Source organism: Chenopodium quinoa, unplaced genomic scaffold (genome assembly GCF_001683475.1).
Source record: "Chenopodium quinoa cultivar QQ74 unplaced genomic scaffold, ASM168347v1, whole genome shotgun sequence".
NCBI lineage: Eukaryota > Viridiplantae > Streptophyta > Magnoliopsida > Caryophyllales > Amaranthaceae > Chenopodium > Chenopodium quinoa.
The window spans coordinates 15,742-27,228 of record NW_018742512.1 but is presented as its reverse complement, the minus strand read 5'-3'; the positions used below and the strand labels follow the sequence as shown (position 1 = coordinate 27,228).

The following is an 11,487-nucleotide window of genomic DNA, read 5'->3' as shown; positions in this document are numbered from 1 at the left end:
TATTCTGTTAATTACATGCATAAAAAATAAATTATAGGAATAAATTTGAGACAATTTTATGAAACTTCCTTAAAACAAAATTTCTAAAATGCAAAAAAATTGTCAACATTGACAATAATTTTACAAGGAAACACCTGTTTTTATAGGCAAGGTTTACATTGAATTCCATTCTGTTGTTGAAGTACTCTACACTTGAGTGAAAATAAAAAATACTCCGTACTTATATTGGTGTTGTAACCGCTGTAAAACACATTGAAATTGAATGATTGTGTTGTAATCACTGTAAGACACATTGAAATTGAATGAGTAGTTGTATGTATTGTGATATTGTAACTTTGGTTTTAGTCTTTGAAAACAATGTAATCTCTACTATTTATTGTGTTTATTTCGAAAAAAAAAAAATATATCTTTTCATTTACCTATTTCAGGGTTACGTACTTTGTATATCATTATTCTTAACTTATAATGTAACTCTATTTTTTTATTATTTTAATTTTTTCTCAAATTTATATTGAGAAGTTTGAAAGACAAGGTGTTTTCTGCGCTTGGAATATTATTAGGTTATGCAGAGCTACAATTAATATTGACTACTCGGATTTAGGTTCCAAAATTATCACAAGAATTTTCTTCCTCCCAAAATTTCGAAGCGAGGACATCAAGAATATGCCGAATTGTTATATATGTATATATATGGATTCTTAGTTTTTTCCCAGTTAATTTTTGTTTAATTTTGCTAAATCTATTTCCTTTATCGTTAATTGTTAATTGTTAACTGTAAATGTCGTATGACTTTAATCAATGAAAATTAGTGTCATTTTGAACTTTGTTTAATTATAAAAAAAAAATAAATAAAAAAAAAAACCTAAACCGACGAGTTTTGAACAAGATCTAGTGATCTACGACCCTACGTAGGGGTGGCAATTCGGGTCAGCAGGTCAGATTTCGGGTCGATTTCGGGTTATATTTAGAAACTATTAAAAATAGTGTAAAACTTAATATTATTACGAAATATGAAATTTGGGTCAAATCGGGTCGAATTCGGGTTATTCGGGTTCGGTTCAGGTCGGGTTCGGGTCTCTCTCAGTAACTTCGGGTCGGGTTCGGGTCGGGTTTTCGTGTCGGGTCAGGGTTTGCCAGCCCTAACCCTACGTGCAGTTTTAACAGAAAAGGAAATTGCCGTTGGCCCCATTTTCACTATTCATGAAAATAAACTTTTTATTTTTATTTTTTAAAAACGGAGAATCTAATTCTCTAACGTCTATAAATCAGAAAACGTCTTCTACTGACATACCTATCATTTCAAATATAAATTAAAATTAAAAAAATTATTTGAAATGATTTGAGTATTAATTAAATTATTCATACAAAAATAAATAAAAAATGCATTTTTTCAACGTTTATGTGGGTCCCCCATGTCTTCATCTATATAAATCATCCCCTTAATTTCTTCCAATTTCTCTGATTTCTTTTTTTCACCAAAAAAGGAAAAAAAAAAAAAAATCGACTCCGATTATTATTTTCAAGGAGCCTTACTCTATTTCTCTCAATCTTTTCTTTTTCTCTCTCTTAGACTGTGCACTTCAGATAAGGTGAATTTTCTCTCTTTTCTACTCAAATTTTCAGTCTTTAGAATTTGTTATTCTTTGGATTTGTGATTTTAATCTGGGTTTTTTTTGTTCTTAATATTTATGTGATTAATTGATTGATTCTTTTGATTTCTTGTAAGTTTTAGTAGTTAGATACTTAATTAGTGATGATTAAAGTTTTGGGGTTTTCTTGTTTCTTTGATTACATTGATAGTGTTTGTTGAATTTTGGTGTTACCCATTTTTTTAATTTTATCTGAATTGGTAAATTGAGTGGAAGATTGAAACTTTTTGGTGAATTAGGGTTTGATTGGTGAAATTAAATTCAATTTAGGGTTTTTATGAATTTGAATTGGGATTTCTGGTTATATTTGGAGGTTGTGATTTAATTTCAATCGGGTGTTTTTCTCTTGAATTGAATTTTGGGTTTCTAGGTTTTTCTGCATTTTTTTTTTTTTCTGGATTCTCTTTATGCTTTTTTTTTTTTAATTTTTTTTTATCTCTTTCTTTTTGGAATCCAGTAAAGCAAAGTCTATTAGATATAGGGGGAAAGGAAATTTTTTGTTTGTTTTGTTGACTTCCTAGTTGAGGTAAAGAGTGTACAAATTGTGCAAACATGTATCATCAATATAATCTGTTTTTTAGGGTAAAGGCAGTAGAAGAAGTTCTCATATTGGCTTCTGTGATTGATTTTACATTATAGAGGGTATTAGTTTATGATACCGTTGATATCATTTCCTGCTGGAGTGAGTAAGGGTGAACGAAGTTACGGAGTCATTCTACCTTAGGGAGAGGATTCGAAGTAGTTGATTTTAGAATTTTGCTAAAAGGGAGGCAGTCATCCGAATTACATGATTGACATTTCTAATTTAGAATGTGGCTCTTTTTTAAAATTATTGTTACTAGTAAAAGGATTTGATCATTACGCGTTATGTTTTTAAAATGTTGCTCAATTATTCTCTCTATCACTATTATTCGAGAGGAAAGAGTTTATATTTCCTACTTGATGATACGTTACATATAGGTTAACTTTGAGGATAGTTTGACAATTGGTCCAAAATTTGAATTTTGACGATTGATTTATGTGTTTGAATGTCACTTGAAGATTTGAAGGCTGGAGAAGAACTTTAATGAGTTATAACGTACTTTATGTCAAATTTATCTTCATGAAAAGATGAAAATTAATAATCACTCGGGAAAGTGGTTGTATGAAAAGTGATAATAAGCACCATGGGGAGAGAGCATAAATCTTAGTAATGACTTTCATGAAGGAGCTCATGCAGCATGCTGGTGAAAAACATATGTCGCTGATCCTAAATTTCGGTTGAGGATTGATTGTAACTATGCTGTGAAGGGTGGAAAATCGTTTTTATGTCCCTGTGATGTTAAAGATTGGGATTTAAACTACTTTTTTGGGATCATCTAGCATGGAATAAGTGGTTGTTTTGTTCAAGGGATTTTAACTCTTAGATGCTACAGAAAGCTGCACTATTGGTAATATATTTCGATATGCATATTTTCATATGGCTCCTGGTAAATTGCTTAACATATTGGTCGACATTCGCACTTACTGGGTGTCACATCTCATTTGTTTTGGGAATTATATTTTGTAGAGAATTCTCACTCTCCCCAAGTATCATAATCATGGTCAGCCAAACAACACAATACAGCACTTCCTTGGAAGTTTGTGTTAGTGTGTTTATAGTCAGCAGAGAAGGTTTCAAATTTTTTTAGTCTGTTTAATTTGAATAGAGTAAAACAAGATTGTCGTAGTTAATGATGTTTACAAGAAGACCTACACTATCAGGCATTCATGCTAGCAAGTTTTGCAACTCAAAATATAAGCAAGCAATAGCACAGTAGATTCTCTAGAGGGTATTGTGTGCTTTGAAATAAAACATGCCTGGATTTTATTTTGTAGTTTATGTACGAAACATTATAGCTCTTGTATTTATTTAAATATCCTAACTTGTTCTTTTTATGCAGATAATAACCCTGCTCGGAGCCCCTCACCTCTGCAATAGTGGTTGTAGGAGCTTCAAAGAGTCAGGTGAAAGCTAAAGGTCAAAGCAGCTTGTCAAATTAATAACTTGCCTAAATGGTAATTTTGCCTACTATATTCTTCTTTTAATTCTTTTGCCTTGATATGACCTAAGTCTAGCAGTATAGTAATATGTTTTTATAAATGCACGTTATAAGTAGGTTTCAGGGAAAGGATTTGATGTCAAAAATCTTACTGAATTCCAATATGAATTTAATGAGATTCTTATTTTCATCGACTATATGGCTGATTAGTCAAGTACCATGTGTGCTCATTAAGAGCATGTTTGGTACAGTGTTTTTGAGTGGTGGTAATGAAATTAATTAACCATTTCCATTAACTTATTTTTTGTATGAGAGGTGTGGTAAAACACTAGGCGTAACCATTATTCTTCATTTGTTATCTCTCTCAACCCTATAATAACAAAAATGTTAACCTCAACCCCAATTTGATACCAGTGATTCCTTTCCAAGTGTTACCAAACAACATATAATAATGTTAAACACTCTACATTACAATTTCTCCTTATCTGTTTCCATTCCATTTTCTATCCAATATCCATACCAAACATGCACCAAGTTTTGATACAGTTACATTAACCTGATTTCTAGGCATTCTCTTCTCTTTCCTCTTTGTAGTTTTTGGTTTTCAACTTTACCTCTCTTTTTTAATATTGAAAGTAGTGTCCTTTTAGGCGGCCCGCTTTCGCAGTGGTTGGTTCTTCCAAAACTGCATCTCTGTTTCTGATGTTTATACTGGGCAGACTCTCAAATCTTATTGCACGGAGATCCCTTAGTATATATGTGGTGTTTCACATCGATGCATTAGCTTAGTGAAATTCATAGACCTTTCATTGTGTGACCAAGGCTAATATTCTTTTTTTTCACTGTAGGCTACAAATGAAAATCTTCCGCCAAATGTGATTAAGCAGCTCGCAAAAAGAGTTAAAAAATCTAGATGAAACTCCTCCGGAAGGAATCAAAGTTGGCGTCAATGATGATGATTTCACGACCATATTTGCTGATATAGATGGCCCAGGTCTGTTTTCCTATCTTTCTCTCTTAATTAGGCATGATGATTTCTATGCATTTATAATGTTGTTGTTGACATCTGCTCCTGAATTTTGCAGCTGTAACCCCATATGAAAATGGTGTGTTCCGCATGAAATTGATATTGTCGAGTGACTTTCCCCATACTCCTCCCAAAGGTAATTATTTCTTTTTCATTTGCTAGTACATCTTTGTCTCTTTGGTTACATTCCCTTGTATAATTTCCTATTTTCAAATTGCTGATAGACTATTGATTGATTACATTAATGATGATTTCTACATGTGATGCTTCAATATCTCCTCTGATGTTTCTATACATGAATGTGATTGTACACCCCTCCCCCCTCCTTCCCCCCCATGAAATGGTCACTGATATGTGGCTTTCAAGTTTGATTATGTTTAAATATGCTGTCTTTTACGTAACCAGAAACAAAATGTTAGATGTTGGGAATGTAAGAGCTCATATAGTAGGTTTTTCCCCTCTTTAATCTATTTACTGTTTGGCCTTCCCCATGAATTGGTCACTGATATGTGGCTTTCAAGTTTGATTATGTTTAAATATGCTGTCTTTTACGTAACCAGAAACAAAATGTTGATGTTGGGAATGTAAGAGCTCATATAGTAGGTTTTTTCCCCTCTTTAGTCTATTTACTGTTTGGCCTGCTTCATTGACCAATGCTTTTAATTTTTTTTTTGCTGCCAGTTGGTATCTGATGTGTACTGCAAATTTTTTCCGTCTAGAGAACTTATCCACTATGATTTAGAAATAATGATTTACCATACTGATGACAGGTTATTTCCTTACCAAGATTTTTTCACCCTAACATCGCGAATAATGGTGAAATTTGTGTCAACACTTTGAAAAAGGATTGGAACCCAACGCTGGGATTGCGACATGTTCTTTTGGTTTGTGCTGCCGACTTTTCTTTTTTATTTTTAATTTTTGTGTTTTCATGTCATGTCAGCCCTTGAGATCCTGTTTCTATTCTTAGTGGAATTCTCACACAATTTGTGGTTATTGTTTCCCTGAAAACAGGTTATAAGATGCTTACTTATTGAACCTTTTCCGGAATCTGCTTTGAATGAGCAAGCTGGCAAGATGCTGCTTGAAAACTACGAGGAGTATGCAAGGCTTGCTAGGTAAGCTTATATTCTTTATTATTTATTTTTTCACTTTTTTTTTAAATAAATAAAAATTCTACCCTTTACTTTCAGCTCGTCGTCCCCCCCTCCCCCCACCCAAAAAAAAAAAAACAAAAAAAAATTGTAGGGTTGGTATAGAGACTAAAAGTTGACAAGTAGTAATATGTATGGAAGTGGATAGGAAGTGAAGAGTAGTCGAGAGGAATTGTTAGGATAAAGTGAGAAATAAGGTTGATGGAAAGGAAATCGTAGAAAAATTATTTAAGTTGCAGCTGAAATGTGAAGGTGATTTGGGGGCAACAACCTTGGGAAAGTCAAAAATGTGAAGAAAGTTTAGGACGGGAGGGAGTGATAATCGTTGCCACACGTGTGATTTATGTAGCTAGTAAAGAATCTAATAATCATTAAGATTACAACCAGTTTGTCAAAAAAAAAAAAAAAAGAGACTACAAACCAAAAGATAAAGAGTCTTTTGAAAAGGGGGAAAACACAATTTTGAATGGTTAAGTGAAATAATTCTTGGAATACAGGTTTTTTTGAATTTATCTTATCAATCTATATTGGTGTATTTTGGCAGATTGTACACAGGAATCCATGCCAAGCCTAAATCCAAGCTAAAGCATGGCGCAATTTCTGAGTCAACCACAGCTTTGAATGTCGACCAGAGAAACAACACAGCTCAAAATGCTGATCAGAAAAGCACATTAGCAAACACTGGGGCTCCTTCACCGTCCCCTCTGGCCTCCTCAACGACTAGCAGTAAGGCAACGAGCCTTCAAGATCAGCCTGCGGGAGCTCTGCCATTAAGTGAGAATGGAGCAGTAGGGTCTTCAACTGTGCCGCCAGCAGCTGCGGCACCTGTAGCGCAAAAGAAGGATGTTGGTTTGAAGGCCCAGGCCGAGAAAAAGAAGATTGATGCGAGAAAGAAGAGCTTGAAGAGATTATGATTTCAAATCAAATGTAGACAGTAATTGGTGACTGTCGTATACTGTTGTTTTAGATCATTTTTCTCTCTGCCTATACCCCTCCCCATAGAGTGTCACTTTGTCTCCATTAGAGGGTGGCACCATTGACAAGTTGCTTTGACACATTGTAATGAATATGTATTTGTCTATTTGGGAGTTTTTTTTTACTGTCATCTTGGCCTTTTGCTCTTTGCACCTTCTAATAAGTTTCAAGAAAATTAAGTGCAAATAACTTTTAAACATTCCTGATTGATCGAATGTTGACGTTTTGCATTTGTTTTAATCTTACAGTTATACTCGATGATTTGTGTCCTTACAGCTTGTTTAGAGGGATAGGATAAAAGAGGAGGGATTTAACAAATCTATTGTTTGTTTAGAGGGATAGGAATTAGGAGGGGGATAAAAAAAAGGGAGATATAGGGGTGGTATAAGGGATGGTGATTAAATTTAATGGGTAAAAGACATTTGTACTCTTAATGAAAGAGAAAGAAGAAGAGAGTGAAGAAAGAATAGTAAGGTAATTTTGTATTTTATTAGTTATTCCAATCCAATCTCAATCCCTACCAAATAATGAAATACACTATTTTTATTCTTATCCTATTTATTAATTTCACCTTCTTATCCCACTTAATCCCAACCCTCCTACCAAACACCCCGTTATTGTTTAAAACTACGATACTTCATTTCAAGCCTTGTCAAAAAATAATTGATGAAGTACCATAGAGTACAATCTCGTACTATGGAAGATATGATAAGGATGGCACAATTTACTTCGATGTACATATTAGATCACAACTGATTTCCTTTGAATTTCTACATTTAAGTCTCTTTAATCTCAAAAGCAAACTAGCGACAAATTGTTGAATAAGGTTGTTATTTGTATCGCTTGGATTTTGAGTAGCAATTGTAGTCCGAAACTATAAAAACTGGTTTCTTCCGATAGGACGAATGGCTGTCAGGTATGGGCTCGACAATTACATTCAGCATATACAACCTAACCTACAAGTTATCCTGTTAAATGAACGCCCAACTATCACAGATGATTAAACCATCACCAAAACGATCCAGAAAATTCAGATAATAGGATATATTTTTAATAAACTGTTGGGTATAGCCATCCAATTACTTCATGCTACGAATACAGATGAACTGGAAAATGTACATAATAACGACGATGGAAACTCGCTGAAGGAAAGATGAGACGACGAAAATCAGAGAAATTGAGTCAAGCCATTCATCAAAATTAGTTGGTTCTCCCAAGCGAATCGGATACAATAGAAACCAGAAGAAAACATAAAGTCACCAAGACAAGACATCATTACAGTAATGGGTAAACAAGGATCAACAGAAATCACATAACCACAACATCGCTAAATATCTGGTTTCCATGCATCAGAAATTACTAATGAAAAAAAAAAAGCTATAGGTCCCATAATAATTCACTAAGCCATTTTACAAATTTGACTTTTCCCCCCCTTCTCCATCAACCACCAGAGAAATCCTTACTTGGCCATCATGACTTTGACGAACTCCTCGTAGTTGATTTGTCCATCACCATCGACATCGGCCTCACGGATCATCTCATCAACTTCTTCATCGGTAAGCTTCTCACCAAGGTTTGTCATCACATGGCGTAGCTCAGCAGCAGAGATGAAGCCATTCTGGTCCTTGTCGAAGACACGGAAAGCTTCCTTCAGTTCCTCCTCAGAATCGGTGTCTTTCATCTTTCTGGCCATCAAGTTGAGGAATTCAGGGAAATCGATAGTACCATTTCCATCAGCATCAACCTCATTGATCATGTCCTGAAGCTCTGCCTCAGTAGGGTTCTGACCAAGGGACCTCATCACTGTTCCGAGCTCCTTGGTGGTGATGCAGCCTGCAATAATAAAAACAGGTCAGGTGACAGCAAAGAGAAGACAAAGTATTCATCACCTGATTCACCTCTAACTTAATAGTCTAAAAACTAAACTAAGTAACAACTTTAGCAATTAAGGATCACAATTTTACAGATCCATGTTTCTTTATAAGATAGCCCAGTAAGGGTACGGCAATAGATAGTGTCGCACTAAGTCATCAGTGTCATCGCGACAATCTATACAATGTAATGCATCTCTTGTATAAGCTACCAGATTGATACTACAAATAGCACAATCTAACCTAAAATCAGTAAACAAAAGCATGCAGAATTATGCATGGATGAGAATCATACAGCACAACAGTCTGATAAAGTGCCCAAGGGGTATAGTTGGTGCCAAGTAACTATCAAAGGATACAGCAAAGAACCGGTAATGAAGCCCAGAATAAAATATACAAGTAGAATACAATAATTAAAGCACAGTTAAGATCACCATCATTCACGTAAACCATAAAATTGATTTACAAGACTAAAATATACTGGCTCAATTAATCAAAAGCATACACCCACAAAAACACAGAACACAAAACAATTACCAATTGAGATCACCATCACATGCTGGGATGATTAAATTGAACAAGGTAAAAAATAATAATAATAATAATAATGAAGGCGAGCAGTTGTCCATCAAGTGCAGTAAAAATCACATTCAATTTCAACTAGAATATTGATTTCGAAAGTTTCAACTAACTATGTTTTGCATGTCAAAGAAATCGACAAAAAAATCTACTACCAGCGCAAATTCATTCATTTTTCATACAACAATATTCGCAACCGATACCATACCACAAGATTGGAAGCACAATCAACAAAAAAAACAAACCCACAAGACCTAGTAAAATCTATCTTTAAAAGGCGCCATCTACACAAAAGATCTTCCCATTGAGTCCATTGACCCATTATCAATAAAAAAAACCATCTATTCCATACAAATCCGGCATACCTTATACCTCCCATGTGATCAATTCACAACCATCACCACCCAAAATGAATCCCTACAAGGATAACAACAACAACCACCTCCATAAATGCGATCAAGACGAGTTTCGGGGTAGTTTAGAGGTACAAAACATCACTAAATAATCAACAAGTCACAATTACTATTATCCTATTTTGCGAAATTCCATCAAATTCCAAAACAAATCTACTCAAAAATTCATTTTTTCGATAAATCACGACGAATCTCTCCGTCGAGACAGTACTCAACTTAACGATACCGTCGATACAATAAACCCTAACATGACGAATAAATCCAACACTTTATTCACTGTTTCAAAAAAATCCAACAAATAAACCTTTTGTTCCTTTCCCTAAACGAAGTAACCAACAAAGTCAACAATATTCAACGCATTTTCATCAAATTATCCAAAAAAAATCATGATATTTCATCAATTTAATCAATTAGCACATTTCTCATATCCATCAATTCAAATTGAAAAATCACCTTTATCTTAAAATTAAATCAATTAAACGCATAAAACAACAGATCTTCAACATTATTCTCATAATCAATCAACAAAAACACAAATTAAACAAGTCAAAAACGCCAAAAATCAAATCAATCGAACCCGAAAACGACGCAAAATAAACCAACAAAAACCAAAAAATTCCAAAAAAAAAAAGAAAAATCAGATCTAGTAAACGAAGAAGATGAAGAACAAACCATCGCCATCTTTGTCAAACAAGCTAAAAGCTTCCTTAAACTCAGCGATCTGTTCGTCGGTGAGTTGTTCCGCCATTTTTTCTCTCTCTAAAAAACTTCTCTTCTTTCTCTCTCTAAAAACAAAAACTTGTTTTTTCTCTTTGAATTTTCTCTCTCCAAAAAATGAATATCTATCTCAACTTTAGGAAAACTGTAAAAATTAAAAAAAAAAAAAAAAAAAAGGCAAATACGTAGTATATATTTCTATTTATTTTTAGGGTATCACAATTTTTTTTTTTTTTTTTTTTAAAGTTTATTTATTATCTTAATATTAGCCAATGTTCTTCGTTTATATAGGAAGAGCCGAAGAGAAGATTAAGGTAGTGGGCCACCTTAATTCCTTTGATTAATTTGCTTATTATAGTATAAAAATAATTAATCTACGTTTAACATATATTTATTGATATTTTTACTAAATTTGTCATTAATTCTTTTTTTTTTGGTGTTAATGAATAATTGAATATGAGAAAAGTGGGGCATCTTCTTGCATTGTAGTCCCCCTTCCCCTTGTCTTTCGGTTTCGCATTTGATTTTTGAGGTTTGTATGACTTGTCATGTCAAGTCTTCCCTTCAAGGGGACGACTCGTAGATATTACATGGATTAGTCGGTTTCATTTTAATTGCAACGAAGTATTATTTATTTTCAAACGAATTAAAAAAAAGTCCATATAAAATGAGCATGGGTTTTGCCTTTAGAGGAAAAAGTGGATAAAAAAAAGTATCATGTATTGTAATATTGTGAATTTGCAAATAGTGAAAAAAAAAAAATAGCGTTTAATCATTCTTGAATGGAGAGTGTAATTAATTTGATGCAATTTGGAATGACAAAATGTTACAAGTAATTGTGGATGGATATAATAAAAACTATTTTGACGAATAATTTTTCTCAAGTGTTCATTAGTTATTTTCCATTTATTGCATTCACTTTTATCCTGGAAACAAGAATCTAATATAGGATTACATCAAAAGAAAACTAACGAAGTTAAACGTACTACATGAAAAATTGAAGATTATGAACAAGCACATCTTCTCGTTCACTCTCTAAAATATAAGAGCATTGGATATAAAAGAGACTTATTTTAAAAAA

At 33.5% G+C, this 11,487-nt stretch overlaps 1 protein-coding gene and 1 pseudogene across 1 annotated transcript; one reads left to right on the top strand and one right to left on the bottom strand.

Moving 5' to 3' along the window:
- Positions 1 to 3,015: 3,015 nt before the first annotated feature.
- Positions 3,016 to 7,025, top strand: LOC110719880 (annotated as a pseudogene).
- A 969-nt stretch (positions 7,026 to 7,994) lies between these two features.
- LOC110719881 (calmodulin) lies at positions 7,995 to 10,575 on the bottom strand. Its single transcript, XM_021898862.1, has 2 exons — positions 10,362 to 10,575; positions 7,995 to 8,659 (listed from the first exon to the last, which is right to left on the bottom strand). The coding sequence occupies exons 1-2, from the start codon at positions 10,435 to 10,437 to the stop codon at positions 8,286 to 8,288; spliced, it is 450 nt and encodes a 149-aa protein (XP_021754554.1). The 5' UTR covers positions 10,438 to 10,575; the 3' UTR covers positions 7,995 to 8,285.
- Between the last annotated feature and the right edge of the window lie 912 nt (positions 10,576 to 11,487).